Here is a 22,254-nt window from a genome sequence, read left to right as displayed (position 1 = left end):
CTATCACCCCCACTTCCCTATCACCCTTCCCTTCCCTTCCCTATCACCCTCCCTTCCCTATCACCCTCCCTTCCCTATCACCCCCACTTCCCTATCACCCTCCCTTCCCTATCACCCTCCCTTCCCTATCCCTTCCCTATCACCCCTACCCCCCCTTCCCTATCACCACCCCTTCCCTATCACCACCCCCTTCCCTATCACCACCCCCTTCCCAATCACCACCCCCTTCCCTATCACCCCTCTACCTCACCTTAAAAACACCAGACTATATACACATTTTAAATAGTTTTCTCTTTTCGCTAAGGTTGGAATCAATTCCATTTTTAATTCAGTCAATTCAGCAAGTGAATTCAAATTCATATTCACAAACAGAAATAAAAATCCTCATGAATTGAATTTCCACTAAATTGACCCCAACCCTGTTTTTTCACACAGTTAGGACTAATCCTAATTTACATTTTAATGGAATTTTCACTTAGTCATGCATTGATATCAATGGGAGACCAAGTGAAAATTTGACGTAAGTGGACGTTAGGATCCACCCCCATCAGACCTGGGTTGCAAATACTTGAAACATGAATTTACAACCTTTATCTGACCCTGATTGAGCTTGTCTGGAGCAATAAACCAATAGAAACATCACAAAACGTCAAACCCCATCCATCTGACACTCCAGGCAGACTCTAACAAATTCTACATTTTTTAAGTATTTGAAACCCAGTTCTGCCCCTCCCCTCCCCCACCTTAGACCCGCCCCATTTCTCCTATTGGTTGAAGGGTTTGGTGTTGAAGCAGGTCCCGTCCTCGATCATGTTGAGGAACATCTTCTCGTACATCTTGTGTATGGAGGAGGTGGAGATGATCCGGTTGATCTTCTTGATGCTCCTGAGGAGTGGGCGTGGTGCCCCCTGCTGCCGAAGCCTGCTCAGGCTGTGAGCCAGACCCTTTCATTGATGGAATAATAGATTAGCTTTTATTTTGACCATTTAAACAAATACATACACTGACTACATTGTTTTAACGATCAAGGAGAACACAAAGTGATCAAGTCAGTTACTCCGTCTTCTCCATTGCGGTGCTTTCATCAAAGGAAACCCAACACACTTCTAATTGGATAATCTTATCTTGTTGTTGGTACGTAGAAAAGGAAAAATGAGGAATGTCCACAGTCATAATTGGTCTAGATTAAGGCAGGCGTGTTAATGTGCATGGTGGTGGCGGACCAATACCTTATTGATGTCCAGGTCCTTGTTCTGGTTCTTCCAAAGGTGTAGGAGCTGCAGGAGGTACTGCTGGGATCGGCATGAGGAGACCACGGCCCTGATGTCTTCCTCGTGAGCCCGGACCCCTGGAAGACTCTTCATCACCATCATCAGGTCACCCAGGGTCAAGTTCTTCAAACCCGCACACCTGGACACCTTACGCTCACAGTGGTTCACACCTGAGATAACAGGGTAGAGGAGGGAACTCAGGTTAAACTGATACTACTGTAAGACACCTGGACACCTTACGCTCACAGTGGTTCACACCTGAGATAACAGGGTAGAGGAGGAACTCAGGTTAAACTGATACTACTGTGGTTCAAGACAACAGGGTAGAGGGGGAACTGGACACCTTACACCTGGACTCACAGTGGTTCACACCTGAGATAACAGGGTAGAGGAGGGAACTCAGGTTAAACTGATACTACTGTAAGACACCTGGACACCTTACGCTCACAGTGGTTCACACCTGAGATAACAGGGTAGAGGAGGAACTCAGGTTAAACTGATACTACTGTAAGACACCTGGACACCTTACGCTCACAGTGGTTCACACCTGAGACAACAGGGTAGAGGAGGAACTCAGGTTAAACTGATACTACTGTAAGACACCTGGACTCCTTCTGCTCACAGTGGAGGGAAAGGATCATGGAGAAAGGTTAGTCATGATACTACTCTTAGACAGCTGGATTAGGGCTGCCACAATTATCGTATAACCACTTAACCAACGGTTATGGATGAAGAACATCAGGGAAATTGAAAAACTAATTTGTAGAACAAACAGCTGACTGAAGACGGGGATGGCTGGGAACTCGTGTGGTTGAGTCAGTCTCTGCTATAACATGGACTCTACAGTGTGATGAAACTTTGTTGCTCCAGGCTGAAAGAAGCAAGGTGCTGTAGCAGACAAGTCGTTGGTTGCCTAGGCAACCCTCCCCATTTGTATTGTCTTTGTTGTTGTTGCTATTCCAACGGTTATATTACGGTGACTGCTGGTCATTTGGCTGACCAATAACCATCATCTAAAATACCACCCCTAACCTGGACACCCCTAACCTGGACACCCTAACCTGGACACCCTTAACCTGGACCTTTGTTGGACTAGCCTAACCTGGACACCCTTAACCTGGACAGCCCTAACCTGGACACCCCAACCTGGACACCCTTAACCTGGACACCCTTAACCTGGACAGCCCTAACCTGGACAGCCCTAACCTGGACACCCTTAACCTGGACACCCTTAACCTGGACACTCTTAACCTGGACACCCCATACCAGCCCTAACCTGGTCACCCTAACCTGGACACCCCTAACCTGGACACCCTTAACCTGGACACCCCATACCAGCCCTAACCTGGACAGCCCTAACCTGGACACCCCTAACCTGGACAGCCCTAACCTGGACACCCCCTAACCTGGACAGCCCTAACCTGGACACCCTTAACCTGGACACCCCTAACCTGGACACCCTTAACCTGGACAGCCCTAACCTGGACACCCCGAACGTGGACACATTTAACCTGGACACCCCATACCAGCCCTACCCTAACCTGGACACCCCTAACCTGGACACCCCTAACCTGGACACCCCCCCTAACCTGGACAGCCCCTAACCTGGACACCCTAACCTGGACACCCTTAACCTGGACACCCCCTGGACCAGCCCTAACCTGGACACCCCTAACCTGGACACCCTTAACCTGGACACCCTTAACCTGGACACCCCTAACCTGGACACCCTAACCTGGACACCCCTAACCTGGACAGCCCTAACCTGGACACCCTTAACCTGGACACCCCTAACCTGGACACCCTAACCTGGAGACACCCCTAACCTGGACACCCTTAACCTGGACACCCTTAACCTGGACACCCTTAACCTGGACACCCCCTACCAGCCCTAACCTGGACACCCCTAACCTGGACACCCTTAACCTGGACACCCTTAACCTGGACACCCCTAACCTGGACACCCCTAACCTGGACACCCTTAACCTGGACAGCCCTAACCTGGACACCCTTAACCTGGACACTCTTAACCTGGACACCCCCATACCAGCCCTAACCTGGACACCCTAACCTGGACACCCCTAACCTGGACACCCTAACCTGGACACCCCTAACCTGGACACCCCTAACCTGGACACCCTGGACACCCCAACCTGGACAGCCCTAACCTGGACACCCTTAACCTGGACACCCTTAACCTGGACAGCCCTAACCTGGACACCCTTAACCTGGACACTCCTAACCTGGACACTCCTAACCTGGACACCCTTAACCTGGACACCCCAACCAGCCCTAACCTGGACACCCCTAACCTGGACACCCCACCCCTAACCTGGACACCCCTAACCTGGACACCACTAACCTAACCTGGACAGCCCTAACCTGGACACCCTTAACCTGGACACCCTTAACCTGGACACCCCTAACCTGGACAGCCCTAACCTGGACACCCTAACCTGGACACCCCTTAACCTGGACACCCTTAACCTGGACACCCTTAACCTGGACACCCCATACCAGCCCTAACCTGGACACCCTTAACCTGGACACCCCTAACCTGGACACCCCTAACCTGGACACCCCTAACCTGGACACCCTAACCTGGACAACCTGGACACCCCTTAACCTGGACACCCCTAACCTGGACACCCCTAACCTGGACACCCTAACCTGGACACCCTTAACCTGGACACCCTAACCTGGACACCCCTAACCTGGACACCCCTAACCTGGACAGCCCTAACCTGGACACCCTTAACCTGGATACCCCTAACCTGGATACCCCTAACCTGGACACCCCTAACCTGGACACCCTTAACCTGGACAGCCCTAACCTGGACACCCCTAACCTGGACACATTTAACCTGGACACCCCTAACCTGGACAGCCCTAACCTGGACACCCTTAACCTGGACACCCCTAACCTGGACACCCCTAACCTGGACATCCTGAGACAACAGGTTGGACACCCCTAACCTGGACAGCCCTAACCTGGACACCCCTAACCTGGACAGCCCTAACCTGGACACCCCTAACCTGGACAGCCCTAACCTGGACACCTTCCACTCACAGTGGTTCACTGGATAATAGATATGATGAGCCCAGGACATAACAGGACCCTCTCATTGGATAATAGATATGATGAGTCCAGGACATAACAGGACCCTCTCACTGGATAATAGATATGATGAGCCCAGGACATAACAGGACCCTCTCACTAGATAATAGATATGATGAGCCCAGGACATAACAGGACCCTCTCATTGGATAATAGATATGATGAGCCCAGGACATAACAGGACCCTCTCACTAGATAATAGAAATGATGAGCCCAGGACATAACAGGACCCTCTCACTAGATAATAGATATGATGAGCCCAGGACATAACAGGACCCTCTCACTAGATAATAGATATGATGAGCCCAGGACATAACAGGACCCTCTCACTAGATAATAGATATGATGAGCCCAGGACATAACAGGACCCTCTCACTAGATAATAGACATGATGAGCCCAGGACATAACAGGACCCTCTCATTGGATAAAAGTCTTTAGAACTCATATGCAGCAGCCAATAGCAGAGCTCTACTAAACGGATCCTACTGACCTTGAATGATGCCGTAGAGTTTAACCTGGTCTTTGTTCTGTTCTCTCCAGAGTCTCAACAGGAGTAGTATCTGCTGCTGGGGGGAGCAGGCCTTCTTAAGCCTCTCCAGACTCTTCCTGTCCACCCTCTTCCCAGGCAGGCTCTCCAGGAGACGCTCCAGGGGACGGAGGACAGACGGAGAGACGCCAGAGACTGGAAGATGGCCTCCTCACACAGCGACACGTCTGAGACAGAGAGGGAGAGAGAGAGAGAGGACACTGACGTTACATCCTGGTACTTAGGTACATGTTTTCTTTCCGATACATTGAGATGTTGATTGATTCTGTGTGAAGAGACAGATGTGTTTGGTTTACTCTATTGGGACCATAATTGTATCCTATTCCAGAAACAGCCTTTCTGTTTCAGGTTCTATCAAATGAACAATCATTTATTCTATTGATCAGATATCAAATCACTAGATGATGAGCACCAGTTCACATGAAGACCTCAACGCCTGCGGAGATGGACCTCAACCTTCCCCCTGATACGGCTCACTGTGATACGTCACACAGCAGACCTGCTGTGATGGAACAAAGGTGTTCTGTGTGTGTGCATCGTTCTGGTTCTAGAACTCAGTACTGTGTTTGGGTCTCCTGGGAGACTCATCAGGCTCACTCTGATGTGGTGTGTGTGTGTGTGTGTGTGTGTGTGTGTGTGTGTGTGTGTGTGTGTGTAATGGAGGGTATCCAGTCATTACCAGACCAGATAATGAAAACATCACTTCCTCTCACTTCTTTGTTCCATCCCAGCGGCGACACACTCATTTCCCTCACAGCCTCTCCTCCTTCATCCTTATGTACTTCTGGCTTCGTTCCTAAGTCTGTAGTTGACTCCTAAAGTGCACCGCATTCCCTTTATAGTGCACTACATTTGACCAGGGCCAATAGGGCTCTGGTCAAAAGGAGTGCACTATATAGGTAATAGGGTGCCATTTTGGGATGCAGGTCTGACCTACAGCAGGGCTGACTTGGTTGGGAGTTACCCTGGTGGTGGGGTGTGGGGTTACACTGATGCCATGATTACTGTATTTATGTCATAACCTTTAAACACCTGCAATGTGCAATGATGGAAAAGTACTGGGTAAATGGAGATGTACTGCTTCAAGTTCTCAGGATGAGAATCGTCTGCACCTGCTGATAGTCACACAGCCTCAAGGACGAGATAGTAGAGAGAAACCACAGTCTAGACCTGTTTTTCTCATCTTAGATACTTTGTTTCAAATCCAATGCAACAATGTTATGATATGATTGACGGTAGATCGTATAAAGAGCGTTGTCTCCTGTTTCACCACACAGATCGTTACGATAGACTACTGAGGTACTCTGCATGTGAATCTCTGTCTGCAATTACATTTTATTACTAACGAGTTTAATACCAAAGTTCCTGTGTCATCTATCTGGAAGACTGATTGTTGAAGGAAACTGACATCACCCCATGCAAAGGACCACCCAACTTACAGCAGGTCTGACTTACAGCAGGTCTGATTTATAGCAGGTCTGATTTACAGCAGGTCTGACTTACAGCAGGTCTGACTTACAGCAGGTCTGACTTACAGCAGGTCTGACTTACAGCAGGTCTGACTTACAGCAGGTCTGACTTACAGCAGGTCTGACTTACAGCAGGTCTGATTTACAGCAGGTCTGATTTACAGCAGGTCTGACTTAGAGCAGGTCTGACTTAGAGCAGGTCTGATTTACAGCAGGTCTGATTTACAGCAGGTCTGACTTAGAGCATTTTCTCAAATCTAAACCAACGGCTTAGACATATTTCCTCTCAATTTGACATTTTTACTTCAAACTATTTTCTAATTCTTTGCAAACGATCTGCGGTGTCACCATAGAAATACAACGACTGAATCATTGTAATTGTATGTGTGTCGTATCCTACGAAAACAAATCCTGAATGAATTGTTAAGGAGAGCGTCAGTCCCCAGGGAAAGTAACAGTTCTGGGTGTTCTACTCAGAGTTGTTAGTCATCCTATAGGAACTCAGTTTCATGTGAAGAGTTGATTCTCATGGAAGTCAACCTCCCCCTGACACGGCTCATTGTGATACATCACACAGCAGAGATGGTGTGATGGAAGACAGGTGTTCTGTGTGCATCGTTCAGGTTCTAGAATGAGAACTCAGTACTGTGTTTGGTCTCCTGGGAGACTCATCAGGCTCAGTCTAATGTGTTGTGGTTCTGTGGTGTGTGTGTATGTGTGTGTGTGTATGGTGTATGTGTGTGTGTTCTCAGCAGCATTCTTCATGGTTTCAGCCTGAGTAAGACCCAAACTGGCGGCCTGTGAGCAAAGAAACAAACATGTTTTTCATGGTTGGGCATAAGATACTGTAAAAACACCAGCAAATCAGCTCCAATTGATTTTAATTTAGGAAATCTGTTCCCAAGTATTCCCACGTATACTAGAAAGACACGTGATCGTAAACTTTTTATTTTATTTAACCTTTATTTAACTTGGCAAGTCAGATAAGAACAAATTCCTATTTACAATGACGGCCTAACCGGGACGATGGGCCATTTGTGAGCCGCCCTATGGGATGGGATGGGATGAGCGATGGGCCATTTGTGAGCCGCCCTATGGGATGTGAGCCGCCCTATGGGATGTGAGCCGCCCTATGGGATGTGAGCCGCCCTATGGAATGTGAGCCGCCCTATGGGATGTGAGCCGCCCTATGGATGTGAGCCGCCCTATAGGATGTGAGCGCCCTATGGAATGTGAGCCGCCCTATGGAATGTGAGTGCCCTTCGGGATGTGATGGCGCCTATGGGATGTGAAGTGCCCTATGGGATGTGAGCCGCCCTATGGGATGTGAGCCGCCCTATGGGTTGTGACCCGCCCTATGATTGTGAGCCGCCCTATGGGATGTGAGCCGCCCTATGGGATGTGAGCCGCCCTATGGAATGTGAGTGCCCTTCGGGATGTGAGGCCCTATGGGATGTGAAGTGCCCTATGGGATGTGAGCCGCCCTATGGGATGTGAGCCGCCCTATGGGTTGTGACCCGCCCTATGATTGTGAGCCGCCCTATGGGATGTGAGCCGCCCTATGGGATGTGAGCCGCCCTATAGAATGTGAGCCGCCCTATGGGATGTGAGCCGCCCTATGGAATGTGAGCCGCCCTATGGAATGTGAGCCGCCCTATGGGATGTGAGCCGCCCTATGAGATGTGAGCCGCCCTATGGGATGTGAGCCGCCCTATGGGATGTGAGGCACCCTATGGGATGTGAGGCACCCTATGGGATGTGAGGCGCCCTATGGGATGTGAGGCGCCCTATGGGATGTGAGGCGCCCTATGGGATGTGAGCCGTCTTATGGGATGTGAGCCGCCCTATGGGAAGTGAGCCGCCCTATGGGTTGTGAGCCGCCCTATGGGATGTGAGGCGCCCTATGGGTTGTGAGCCGCCCTATGGATTGTGAGCCGCCCTATGGGATGTGAGCTACCCTATACAAATGTATGCAAGGTTTGAAATTATTATTTATTAGTCAAATATTATATATGTTTGGGCTTCTTGCGGCCAATTTGCAGTCTACAAATGATCTGTAATTGTGTTCCGGCCCCCAGACCATCTGCTCAAGAAAAAAAGCTGTCTGGAGTTACTGGAGTTAGTGGGATGACGTCTGGAGTTACTGGAGTTAGTGGGATGACGTCTGGAGTTACTGCAGTTAGTGGGATGACGTCTGGAGTTACTGGAGTTAGTGGGATGACGTCTGGAGTTACTGGAGTTAGTGGGATGACGTCTGGAGTTACTGGAGTTAGTGGGATGACGTCTGGAGTTACTGGAGTTAGTGGGATGACGTCTGGAGTTACTGGAGTTAGTGGGATGACGTCTGGAGTTACTGGAGTTAGTGGGATGACGTCTGGAGTTACTGCAGTTAGTGGGATGACGTCTGGAGTTACTGCAGTTAGTGGGATGACGTCTGGAGTTACTGGAGTTAGTGGGATGACGTCTGGAGTTACTGGAGTTAGTGGGATGACGTCTGGACTTACTGCAGTTAGTGGGATGACGTCTGGAGTTACTGCAGTTAGTGGGATGACGTCTGGAGTTACTGGAGTTAGTGGGATGACGTCTGGAGTTACTGGAGTTAGTGGGATGACGTCTGGAGTTACTGGAGTTAGTGGGATGACGTCTGGAGTTACTGGAGTTAGTGGGATGATGTCTGGAGTTACTGGAGTTAGTGGGTTGACGTCTGGAGTTAGTGGGATGACGTCTGGAGTTACTGGAGTTAGAAGGATGACGTCTGGAGTTACTGCAGTTAGTGGGATGACGTCTGGAGTTACTGCAGTTAGTGGGATGATGTCTGGAGTTACTGGAGTTAGTGGGATGACACCTGGAGTTACTGCAGTTAGTGGGATGACGTCTGGAGTTACTGCAGTTAGTGGGATGATGTCTGGAATTAGGTGGATGACGTCTGGAGTTACTGGAGTTAGTGGGATGACGTCTGGAGTTACTGGAGTTAGTGGGATGATGTCTGGAATTAGTGGGATGGCGTCTGGAGTTACTGGAGTTAGTGGGATGATGTCTGGAGTTAGTGGGATGACGTCTGGAGTTAGGTGGATGACGTCTGGAGTTACTGCAGTTAGTGGGATGACGTCTGGAGTTACTGGAGTTAGTGGGATGATGTAGACCTGCTGTTCAAGTGAAACGCTGTAGGCAGCTGTGATTAACTGGGTTTCAACCAGTGTTTACCTGCTGAGATCAAGCCTAGGTATTTTCTTGGGGATGGAAAACAGTTTCAGGTGAAGTTACTCATTAACCTCTGTTGCACATCTGTCCCATTCAGACTCACATACTTGTAAAAGTACAGGACTCAGACACTGTGGTCATTTAGTCAGTGTGAAGCTGAGCGGGTCGTCATGCAGAGCTGTGGATTAGGGATGCTCATTCCTTTTTTAATAGACATTACGTGGTGTATGTGCTGTGGTCATGTGTGGCTCAGTAGGTAGAGCGTGGTGTTTGCAACGCCAAAGGTAGTGGGTTCAATTCCCGCTGGGTCCACCCATACAAAAAAAAACAATGTATGACTTTAAATCACTTATATTGTATATTCTGTATATTCTCACCAGTGTGACACTGTGTGTGGTGTTGGGAGCACTCCAGGACAGATCCTTCAGCCTTGTTCTCACACAGTGTGTTCTGGGTGGGGGTCCCTGGTCGGAGGGTCTTCAAGCCCAGCTCAGAGCAGTTCCTGTGAGGCACACACGGCTCGCTGGCAGACATCCGGCTGGAGAACAGGCCCTGCGGACACGCCTCACACGCTGTGTCTATCTCTGGTGTACCTAGGAGAGAAGAACACAAAACGAACTTCCAATTTATGACACCTGACCAAGATCATTTCTTTTTTTTTTTTTTTTACAGGTGGGGATCATGTTTTTATCATAATCTGAGAGAAATTGCTCTTTTCACATCAAGCCTCTTCAGGTTATACATTTCCAATATGTCAAGTTTCAAGTTGTGGTACGTCTTTCTCATCATAAAGCAGCAGTGGAAGTGTGGAGTTTCTGTGGCATTGTTTAGAGAGGAGTAAACTACGAACGGTGCTATAACGCTATCTACCACATCCTGTTTTAGATCAGAGAAGAAGTGAGAATCGGAGACTGTATAAAGGTCCTTCATGCATCCAGTATGATGATATTTGACAGAGATGAAAAGGCATATTTGCGTGAAAACAGATGACATGATGACAAAGCATGTGACAAGGCATATTTGTGTGAAAACAGATGACAGGATGACAAAGCATGTGACAAGGCATATTTGTGTAAGTACATTAACTAATAGGTCTATATGAAATGACTAGTTATTACTACAAGTGACCAGCAGAGCATCTTCACTGGGTCATAGGTCCTCAGGTTGATAAGCCAAACAGTGGTCATAGATCCTCAGGTTGACAAGCCATACAGTGGTCATAGATCCTCAGGTTGACAAGCCATACAGTGGTCAGAGATCCTCAGGTTGATAAGCCATACAGTGGTCATAGATCCTCAGGTTGATAAGCCATACAGTGGTCATAGATCCTCAGGTTGATAAGCCATACAGTGGTCATAGATCCTCAGGTTGATAAGCCATACAGTGGTCATAGATCCTCAGGTTGACAAGCCATAAGCCATACAGTGGTCATAGATCCTCAGGTTGACAAGCCATACAGTGGTCATAGATCCTCAGGTTGACAAGCCATACAGTGGTCATAGATCCTCAGGTTGATAAGCCATACAGTGGTCAGAGATCCTCAGGTTGACAAGCCATACAGTGGTCATAGATCCTCAGGTTGATAAGCCATACAGTGGTCATAGATCCTCAGGTTGATAAGCCATACAGTGGTCATAGATCCTCAGGTTGACAAGCCATACAGTGGTCATAGATCCTCAGGTTGACAAGCCATACAGTGGTCATAGATCCTCAGGTTGATAAGCCAAACAGTGGTCATAGATCCTCAGGTTGACAAGCCATACAGTGGTCATAGATCCTCAGGTTGATAAGCCATACAGTGGTCATAGATCCTCAGGTTGACAAGCCATACAGTGGTCATAGATCCTCAGGTTGACAAACCATACAGTGGTCATAGATCCTCAGGTTGACAAGCCATACAGTGGTCATAGATCCTCAGGTTGACAAGCCATACAGTGGTCATAGATTCTCAGGTTGATAAGCCATACAGTGGTCATAGATCCTCAGGTTGACAAGCCATACAGTGGTCATAGATCCTCAGGTTGACAAGCCATACAGTGGTCATAGATCCTCAGGTCGATAAGCCATACAGTGGCCATAGATCCTCAGGTTGACAAGCCATACAGTGGTCATAGATCCTCAGGTTGACAAGCCATACAGTGGTCATAGATCCTCAGGTTGATAAGCCATACAGTGGTCATAGATCCTCAGGTTGATAAGCCAAACAGTGGTCATAGATCCTCAGGTTGACAAGCCATACAGTGGTCATAGATCCTCAGGTTGATAAGCCATACAGTGGTCATAGATCCTCAGGTTGATAAGCCATACAGTGGTCATAGATCCTCAGGTTGATAAGCCATACAGTGGTCATAGATCCTCAGGTTGACAAGCCATACAGTGGTCATAGATCCTCAGGTTGATAAGCCATACAGTGGTCATAGATCCTCAGGTTGACAAGCCATACAGTGGTCATAGATCCTCAGGTTGACAAGCCATACAGTGGTCATAGATCCTCAGGTTGACAAACCATACAGTGGTCATAGATCCTCAGGTTGACAAGCCATACAGTGGTCAGAGATCCTCAGGTTGATAAGCCATACAGTGGTCATAGATCCTCAGGTTGACAAGCCATACAGTAGTCATAGATCCTCAGGTTGACAAGCCATACAGTGGCCATAGATCCTCAGGTTGACAAGCCATACAGTGGTCATAGATCCTCAGATTGACAAGCCATACAGTAGTCATATATCCTACGTTTGACAAACCATACAGTGGTCATACATCCTCAGGTTGACAAGCCATACAGTGGTCATAGATCCTCAGGTTGACAAGCCATACAGTGGTCATAGATTCTCAGGTTGATAAGCCATACAGTGGTCATAGATCCTCAGGTTGACAAGCCATACAGTGGTCATAGATCCTCAGGTTGATAAGCCATACAGTGGTCATAGATCCTCAGGTTGATAAGCCATACAGTGGTCATAGATCCTCAGGTTGACAAGCCATACAGTGGTCATAGATCCTCAGGTTGATAAGCCATACAGTGGTCATAGATCCTCAGGTTGATAAGCCAAACAGTGGTCATAGATCCTCAGGTTGACAAGCCATACAGTGGTCATAGATTCTCAGGTTGATAAGCCATACAGTGGCCATAGATCCTCCGGTTGACAAGCCATACAGTGGTCATAGATCCTCAGGTTGACAAGCCATACAGTGGTCATAGATCCTCAGGTTGACAAGCCATACAGTGGTCATAGATCCTCAGGTTGATAAGCCATACAGTGGTCATAGATCCTCAGGTTGATAAGCCATACAGGCCATTTGGAAAGTATTCAGACCACTTAACTTCTTCTACATTTTCTTAGGTTACAGACTTATTATTTTCTCATCAATCTACACACAATACCCCATAATGACAAAGCAAAAAAATGGTTTTTAGAAATGTTTGCAAATGTATAAAAATACAAAAAAACTGAAATATGACATTTACATAAGTACTCAGACCCTTTACTCAGTACTTTGTTGAAGCACCTTTGGCAGTGATTACGGCCTGGAGACTTCTTGGGTATGACGCCACAATCTTGGCACACCTGTATTTGGGGAGTTTCTCCCAGTCTTCTCTGCAGATCTTCTCAAGATCTGTCAGGTTGGATGGGGAATGACACTGCACAGCTATTTTCATTGTCTCTCCAGAGATGCCCGGGTTTTGGCTGGGACCCTCAAGGACATTGTCCTGTTGGAAGGTGAACCTTCACTCCAGTCTGAGGTCCTGAGCGCTCTGGAGCAGGTTTTCATCAAGGATCTCTCTGTACTTTGCTCTGTTCATCTTTACCTCAATCCTGACTAGTCTCCCAGTCCCTGCCGCTTAAATACATCCACACAGCATGATACTGCCACCACCATGCTTCACCGTAGGGATGGTGCCAGGTTTCCTCCAGATGTGACGCTTGGCATTCAGGCCAAAGAGTTCAATCTTGGTTTCATCAGACCAGAGAATCTTGTTTTACATGGTCTGAGAGTCTTTAGGTGCCTTTTGGCTAACTCCAAGCGGGCTGTCATGTGCCTTTTACTGAGGAGTGGCTTCCGTCTGGCCACTCTACCATAAAGGCCTGATTGGTGGAGCGCTGCAGAGATGGTTGTCCTTCTGAAAGGTTCACCCATCTCCACAGAGGAACTCTGGAGCTCTGTCAGATTGACCATTGGGTTCTTAGTCAGCTCCCTGATCAAGGCCCTTCTCCCCGGATTGCTCAGTTTGGCCGGGTGGCCAGCTCTTGGAAGAACTTTGGTGGTTCCAAACTTTTTACATTTAAGAATGATGGAGGCCACTTTGTTCTTGGGGACCTTCAATGCATCAGAAATGTTTTGGTAGTGTTCAGAATAAAAAAAATTATGACTACCCCATCTCTGTACCCCACACATTCAATTATCTGTAAGGTCTCTCAGTCAAGCAGTGAATTTCAAGCACAGATTCAACCACAAAGACCAGGGAGGTTTTCCAATGTTTTCGTAAAAAGAAGGGAACCTATTGGTAGATGGGTAAAAATATCCCTTTGAGCATGGTGCAGTTATTCATTACGCTTTGGATGGTGTATCAATACACCCAGTCACTACAAAGATACAGGAACCCTTTCCAACTCAGTTGCCAGAGAGGAAGGAAACTGCTCAGGGATTTCACCAATGGTGGTTTTAAAACAGTTACAGAGTTTAATGGCTGAGATAGGAGATAACTGAGGATGGATCAACAACACTGTAGTTACTCCAGAAATAATAACATAAAGGACTGAGTGAAAATAAAGAAACATTTCCAGAATAAAAAATATTCCAAACATGCATCCTGTTTGCAATTAGGCACAAAAAAAATACTGAAAAGAATGTGGCAAAGCAATTAACTTTTTGTCCTGAATACAAAGCGTTATTCAATCTTCATATTTTCAAGGAAGATGGTGGCTGCATTGTGTTATGGGTATGCTTGTCACCGGCAAGGACTAGGGAGTTTTTTTGAGGGAAAAATAAACCGAATAGAGCTAAGCAAAACGTGGTTCAGTCTGCTTTCCATCAGACACTAGGAGACAAATTCACTGTTCAGCAGGACAAGGACAAATATACAATCCAGGTGTGCAAAGCTCTTGGAGATGTCACGATCGTCGTATGAAGCGGACGAAAATGCAGCGTGGTATGTGTTCATGATGATTTTTAAAATAAAAGAAAGCTCTGAACACTGAATACAAACTATACAAAACAATAAACGAATAACGACCGTGACGCTACAATGAGAACTGTGCTGAACACAAGCAACTAACATAGACAATCACCCAACAAACAAACAGTGAAACCCAGGCTACCTAAGTATGATTCTCAATCAGAGACAACTAATGACACCTGCCTCTGATTGAGAACCATACTAGGCCCGAAACATAGAAATCCCCAAAATCATAGAAAAACAAACATAGACTGCCCACCCCAACTCACGCCCTGACCATCCTAAATAATGACAAAACAAAGGAAATAAAAGGTCAGACAGGAGAACCAGGTGCAGTCCATTTAGTGAGTAGCCAGACCAACACTAGAGAGGTAGGGAGGAACAGAGGGAGGGAAGAACAGAGGGAGGGAGGGAGGGAGGGAGGGAGGGAGGGAGGGAGGGAGGGAGGGAGGGAGGGAGGGAGGGAGGGAGGGAGGGAGGGAGGGAGGGAGGGAGGGAGGGAGGGAGGGAGGGAGGGAGGGAGGGAGGGAGGGAGGGAGGGAGGGAGAACCAGGTGCAGTCCATTTAGTGAGAGGAGCCAGACCAACACTACTGATTAATAGTCCTCTAGTATATGAGGTCAGCGTTATGGAATAGCTGTGCCAGTGTGTGTTTTACAAAAGACTGTAAAAAGCTGTAATCGCTGTCAAAGGTTATTCTGACATGTATTGACTCAGCGGGTTGAATACTTCATTAATCAAGATATATTAGTGTTTTATTTTACATTAATCAAAAAAATCTATATTTGAATTGTTCTTCCACTTTGACATTACAGAGTATTTTGTGAGGTTCATTGACTAAAATGTACAATTAAATCAATGTTAATCCCAATTTGAAACAAATTAGGTAGGTAGGAAACACCTTCCAGTCCCAGTGTGTCTAACACAGACTCAGGTAGGAAACATCTTCCAGCCCCAATCTAACAGTCTGACACAGACTCAGGTAGGAAACATCTTCTAGCCCCAGTCTAACAGTCTGATACAGACTCAGGTAGGAAACACCTTCCAGCCCCAGTCTAACAGTCTGACACAGACTCAGGTCTCTTCTAGCCCCAGTCTAACAGTCTGACACAGACTCAGGTAGGAAACATCTTCCAGCCCCAGTCTAACTGTCTAACACAGACTCAGGTAGAAACACAGACTCAGGTAGGAGGAAACATCTTCTAGCCCCAGTCTAACAGTCTGATACAGACTCAGGTAGGAAACATCTTCCAGCCCCAGTCTAACAGTCTGATACAGACTCAGGTAGGAAACATCTTCTAGCCCCAGTCTAACTGTCTGACACAGACTCAGGTAGGAAACATCTTCTTCTAACAGTCTGAGACTCAGGTAGGAAACAGCCCCAGTCTAACAGTCTGACACAGACTCAGGTAGGAAACATCTTCTAGCCCCAGTCTAACTGTCTAACCAGACTCTAACAGTCTGATACAGACTCAGGTAGGAAACACCTTCCAGCCCCAGTCTAACTGTCTGATACAGACTCAGGTAGGAAACACCTTCCAGCCCCAGTCTAACAGTCTGATACAGACTCAGGTAGGAAACACCTTCCAGCCCCAGTCTAACTGTCTGACACAGACTCAGGTAGGAAACATCTCTAGCCCAGTCTAACTGTCTAACACAGACTCAGGTAGGAAACACCTTCCAGCCCCAGTCTAACTGTCTGATACAGACTCAGGTAGGAAACACCTTCCAGCCCCAGTCTAACAACTGTCTGACACAGACTCAGGTAGGAAACATATTCTAGCCCCAGTCTAACAGTCTGACACAGACTCAGGTAGGAAACATCTTCTAGCCCCAGTCTAACTGTCTAACACAGACTCAGGTAGAAACACCTTCCAGCCCCAGTCTGTCTGATACAGACTCAGGTAGAAACATCTTCTAGCCCCAGTCTTCTGATACAGACTCCAGGTAGGAAACACCTTCCAGCCCCAGTCTGTCTGATACAGACTCAGGTAGGAAACATATTCTAGCCCCAGTCTGTCACCTTCCAGCCCCAGTCTAACTGTCTGATACAGACTCAGGTAGGAAACATAGCCCCAGTCTTCTGATACAGACTCAGGTAGGAAACACCTTCCAGTCCCAGTCTGTCTGAACAGACTCAGGTCTTCCAGCCCCAGTCTAACTGTCTGATACAGACTCAGGTAGGAAACACCTTCCAGCCCCAGTCTAACAGTCTGATACAGACTCAGGTAGGAAACATCTTCTAGCCCCAGTCTGTCTGATACAGACTCAGGTAGGAAACATATTCTAGCCCCAGTCTAACTGTCCAGCCCCAGTCTGTCTGATACAGACTCAGGTAGGAAACACCTTCCAGTCCCAGTCTAACAGTCTGATACAGACTCAACAGTCTGATACAGACTCAGGTAGGAAACATCTTCTAGCCCCAGTCTGTCTGATACAGACTCAGGTAGGAAACATATTCTTCCAGCCCCAGTCTAACAGTCTGATACAGACTCAGGTAGGAAACACCTTCTTGCCCCAGTCTAACAGTCTGACAGACTCAGGTAGGAAACATCTTCCAGCCCCAGTCTAACTGTCTGACACAGACTCAGGTAGGAAACACCTTCCAGTCCCTGATACAGACTCAGGTAGTCTGCTGAACATTCAGGTAGGAAACATCTTCCAGCCCCAGTAACTGTCTGACACAGACTCAGGTAGGAAACATCTTCTAGCCCCAGTCTAACAGTCTGATACAGACTCAGGTAGGAAACACCTTCCAGCCCCAGTCTGTCTGATACAGACTCAGGTAGGAAACATCTTCCAGCCCCAGTCTGTCTGATACAGACTCAGGTAGGAAACACCTTCCAGCCCCAGTCTAACAGTCTGATACAGACTCAGGTAGGAAACATCTTCTAGCCCCAGTCTGTCTGATACAGACTCAGGTAGGAAACATATTCTAGCCCCAGTCTAACTGTCTAACACAGACTCAGGTAGGAAACATCTTCCAGCCCCAGTCTGTCTGATACAGACTCAGGTAGGAAACACCTTCCAGTCCCCAGTCTAACAGTCTGATACAGACTCAGGTAGGAAACATCTTCTAGCCCCCAGTCTGTCTGATACAGACTCAGGTAGGAAACATCTTCCAGTCCCAGTCTGTCTGAACAGACTCAGGTAGGAAACACCTTCCAGCCCAACAGTCTACAGACTCAGGTAGGAAACATCTTCCAGCCCCAGTCTAACTGTATACAGACTCAGGTAGGAAACACCTTCCAGCCCCAGTCTGTCTGATACAGACTCAGGTAGGAAACACCTTCCAGCCCCAGTCTAACTGTCTGATACAGACTCAGGTAGGAAACACCTTCCAGCCCCAGTCTAACTGTCTGATACAGAGACAGAGAGGAAATATGGAGCTGATCCTGTCTAACTGTCTCCTTAGAATCTGACATGTCTCTATTCATCATCTCTAACTGAGACGCTCAACATACTATTGAAACTAAAACTCTAACCAGAAACAAAAAACCTCCTCTTTCCCCCTTCTCCTCTCTCTCCCCTCCTCTCCTCTCTTATCCTCCTCTCCTCCTCTCTTATCCTCCTCCCTCTCCCATCCTCTCCTCTTTCTCCCATCCTCTCTTCTCCCATCCCTCCCCCTCTCCTTTCCCTCCTCTTTCTCCCATCCTCTCTTCTCCCTTCTCCCCTCCTCTCCTCTCTTGTCCCCTCTCCTCCCCTTCTCCCATCCCCTCTCCTTTCCTTCTCCCATCCTCTCTTCCCCTCTCTCCTCCCCTCTCCTTCTTCTTTCCTCCGACTCTCTCTTCTTTCCTTCCCCTCTCCTCACCCCTCTTCTCTCCCCTCTCTCCCAGCCTCTCCCCTCCTCTTCTCATCTCCTCTCTCCCTCTCCTCTATCATCTGGCCTGGAATACGCCTGAAATCACAAACCAGGACTGAAGGCTGAGGAACTTATAATTAAAAGGAGGGGAAGGAGGCCAACGAGAACAACGTACAAAAATGACAAAGGCGTAGTTTATGTCTGGCGTGATCTTTGATCATGCTTAGCTTTGTTTGTGTCCCAAATGGTACTTATTTCTTATAGTGCACTATTTTAGACGAGGGCACATAGGGCTCTGGGTCAAAAGTAGTGCACTATAGGGACATGTGGGACATAACCTATCTGAGTGAGCTGACAGGAGAGGAGATCCTGGTGATGATGACAGCCAGGCAGCAGAGTTATTATGTCTGATGAAAAGGCCTGCCACTCACAGCTCTGCCTCTGTCTGGTCCTCCGCCAACACACTCAGTACTATCAGTGGGCTCATAGAGAACAGAACAGGTCAGGACCATACAGCAGTGGACTGGGTAATGGAGAGCATATACTCATTATATTGTAGACTGATTAGACCTACCACAGGCTGAGTAAACACTTCCCCTCTGAGGACATGGGCTGACCAGGAATAACATTTTGCAAACCATTATGTATGAGTATATAACTGGAAGTACCAATCAAAAGAGAGGGAGGATCTTCAGCCAAGTTAAATAAACCAACAGCAGTTAAAGAATGAACAAGATCCTTCAGCACCACAGCTTCATTTGCATCATAAAACAAAAACCAAAAAAAACCAACATCCTTTCAGTCAATCAATTCATTCAGTCATTGGTTGATTGTAATAACAACATAGATGACCTACCTAGAGCAGTCACGCCGAAGCCAGGTGGACAGGACGTGTGTTTGATGCAGAACTCCACCACCAGGTGGTAGCCTGGGATACACTCACACAGCTGGTCGTGGGTTCTGTTACACTCCTGACTGACCAGCTGCCTCTCCTTGCAGACGGTCGTGCAGTATTGGCAGCTGTCGCCCCAGTGCCAGTGTTCTGAGAAGGACCGGTCGGGGCACGGCGAGCAGGCGGTGGGGGGTTTCGGCGGTACAGTGGGTCAGGACAGCCGTGCCGGGCGGACACTGGTCACACAGGAGGAGTTCAGAGGTCAAGGGGTCGCAGGTTGGTACTTAGGGGGTGGACCTCGTGGAACGCCCAGGAGAAGGAAATGGCGAAGAGCTGTGGGAGAAATAGAGAGAGAGAGGGGGAAGAGAGGAGGGGGGGGAGAAGAGAGATTAGTGGGGAAATGAAAGAGAGAACAGAGAGAGAAGAGGAGAGAGAGAGTAGAAAGATAAAGAGAGAGTCAGAGAACAGAGAGAGGAGGGGGAGGGAGAAGAGAGATAGTGGGAAATGAAAGAGAGAACAGAGAGAGAAGAGGGAGAGAGATATAGAAAGATAAAGAGAGAGTCAGAGAACAGAGAAGAGGAGGGGGAGGAGAAGAGATAGTGGGGAAATGAAAGAGAGAACAGAGAGAAATATAGAAAGATAAAGAGAGGGAGAACAGAGAGAGGAGGGGGAGAGAGAGAGATAGTGGGGAAATGAAAGAGAGAACAGAGAGAGAAGAGGGAGAGAGATATAGAAAGATAAAGAGAGAGTCAGAGAACAGAGAGGAGGGGGAGGGAGAAGAGAGATAGTGGGGAAATGAAAGAGAGAACAGAGAGAAGAGGGAGAGAGATATAGAAAGATAAAGAGAGAGTCAGAGAACAGAGAGAGAGGAGGGGGAGGGAGAAGAGAGATAGTGGAAATGAAAGAGAGAAATAGAGAGAAATATAGAAAGATAAAGAGAGAGTCAGAGAACAGAGAGAGGAGGGGGAGGGAGAAAAGAGAGATAGTGGGGAAATGAAAGAGAGAACAGAGAGAGAAGAGGGAGAGAGAGATATAGAAAGATAAAGAGAGTCAGAGAACAGAGAGAGGAGGGGGAGGGAGAAGAGAGATAGTGGGGAAATGAAAGAGAGAACAGAGAGAGAAGAGGGAGAGAGAGATATAGAAAGATAAAGAGCGAGTCAGAGAACAGAGAGAGGAGGGGGAGGGAAGAAGAGAGATAGTGGGGAAATGAAAGAGAGAACAGAGAGAGAGAAGAGGGAGAGAGAGAGGTGAAAAAGAGAGACAGAAAGGGAGAGAGAACAGAGAGGAGAACCACCAGATTAGACAGAACGAATGTTTACAGCCTATCTGATGCCAGAGAAACTAAGCGTTCAGGCTTGTTGTGATTGACCGGGTGTAACCCAAGCCTGGGGTGATTGACTGAGTGACTAAGTGTTATATGAAGCCAGAAACCAGGCAGGACTAAATAGAAGCGTGTCTGTGATTGACAGTGTAAAGCAGCAGTAAGCAAGGCAGCAGCCTTCACCGCTGTGGCCCAGATGTCAATTCTCCCTCCGGGGACTTCCCTACTCCCTACGCCACTGTCATGAAAAGCACTGTATCCAGTCAGCAATGTCCCTCAGAATCTCCTGCAGAACTGTATAGGCCTTGGCCTGGGGTGACCTATACTGGCCTGGGGTGACCTATACTGGCCTGGGGTGACCTAAACTGGCCTGGGGTGACCTAAACTGGCCTGGGGTGACCTAAACTGGCCTGGCGTGACCTATCAACTGGGGTGACTTAAACTGGCCTGGCCTGGGGTGCCCTATACTGGCCTGGGGTGACCTATACTGGCCTGGGGTGACCTATACTGGCCTTGGGTGACCTATACTGGCCTGGGATGACCTATACTAGCCCGGCCTGGGGTGGCCTATACTGGCCCGGCCTGGGGGACCTATACTGGCCCGGCCTGGGGTGACCTATACTGGCCCGGCCTGGGGTGACCTATACTGGCCCGGCCTGGGAGACCTATACTGGCCCGGCCTGGGGTGACCTATACTGGCCCGGCCTGGGGGACCTATACTGGCCCGGCCTGGGGTGACCTATACTGGCCTGGCCTGGGGTGACCTATACTGTCCTGGCCTGGGTGACTTTTCTGTCCTGGCCTGGGGTGACCTATAATGGCCCGGCCTGGGGGACCTATATTGGCCCAGCCTGGGGTGACCTATACTGGCCCGGCCTGGGGTGACCTATACTGGCCTGGCTGGGGGCCTATACTGGCCTGGGGTGACCTATACTGGCCTGGGGTGACTTTTCTGTCCTGGCCTGGGGTGACCTATAATGGCCCGGCCTGGGGGACCTATATTGGCCCGGCCTGGGGTGACCTATACTGGCCTGGGGTGACTTTTCTGTCCTGGCCTGGGGTGACCTATAATGCCCGGCCTGGGGGACCTATACTGGCCCAGCCTGGGGTGACCTATACTGGCCCGGCCTGGGGTGACCTATACTGGCCTGGCCTGGGGGCCTATACTGGCCTGGGGTGACCTATACTGGCCTGGGGTGACTTTTCTGTCCTGGCCTGGGGTGACCTATAATGGCCCGGCCTGGGGTGACCTATACTGGCCCGGCCTGGGGTGACCTATACTGGCCCGGCCTGGGGGCCTATACTGGCCTGGGGTGACCTATACTGGCCTGGGGTGACTTTTCTGTCCTGGCCTGGGGTGACCTATATGGCCCGGCCTGGGGTGACCTATAATGGCCCGGCCTGGGGGCCTATACATGGAGACCTAAACTGGCCTGGGGTGACTTTTCTGTCCT

The 22,254-nt window shown here is 48.5% G+C and overlaps 1 protein-coding gene and 1 long non-coding RNA gene across 2 annotated transcripts; both read right to left on the bottom strand.

Annotated features, from left to right (window-relative positions):
- Nucleotides 1-229: 229 nt before the first annotated feature.
- On the bottom strand, nt 230-5,037 carry LOC121844487 (tumor necrosis factor receptor superfamily member 11B-like). Its single transcript, XM_042314633.1, has 3 exons — nt 4,881-5,037; nt 1,230-1,441; nt 230-944 (listed from the first exon to the last, which is right to left on the bottom strand). The coding sequence occupies exons 2-3, from the start codon at nt 1,371-1,373 to the stop codon at nt 765-767; spliced, it is 324 nt and encodes a 107-aa protein (XP_042170567.1). The 5' UTR covers nt 1,374-1,441; nt 4,881-5,037; the 3' UTR covers nt 230-764.
- LOC121844488 lies at nt 5,033-19,580 on the bottom strand. The gene is made up of 3 exons (XR_006082005.1): nt 19,444-19,580; nt 9,985-10,200; nt 5,033-5,104 (listed from the first exon to the last, which is right to left on the bottom strand). It is a non-coding gene; the product is annotated as an uncharacterized LOC121844488 (long non-coding RNA).
- Nucleotides 19,581-22,254: the final 2,674 nt, after the last annotated feature.

Source organism: Oncorhynchus tshawytscha, unplaced genomic scaffold, assembly GCF_018296145.1.
Source record: "Oncorhynchus tshawytscha isolate Ot180627B unplaced genomic scaffold, Otsh_v2.0 Un_contig_14419_pilon_pilon, whole genome shotgun sequence".
In the NCBI taxonomy this organism is placed as follows: Eukaryota; Metazoa; Chordata; class Actinopteri; order Salmoniformes; family Salmonidae; genus Oncorhynchus; species Oncorhynchus tshawytscha.
This window is presented reverse-complemented; position numbering and strand designations above follow the sequence as displayed.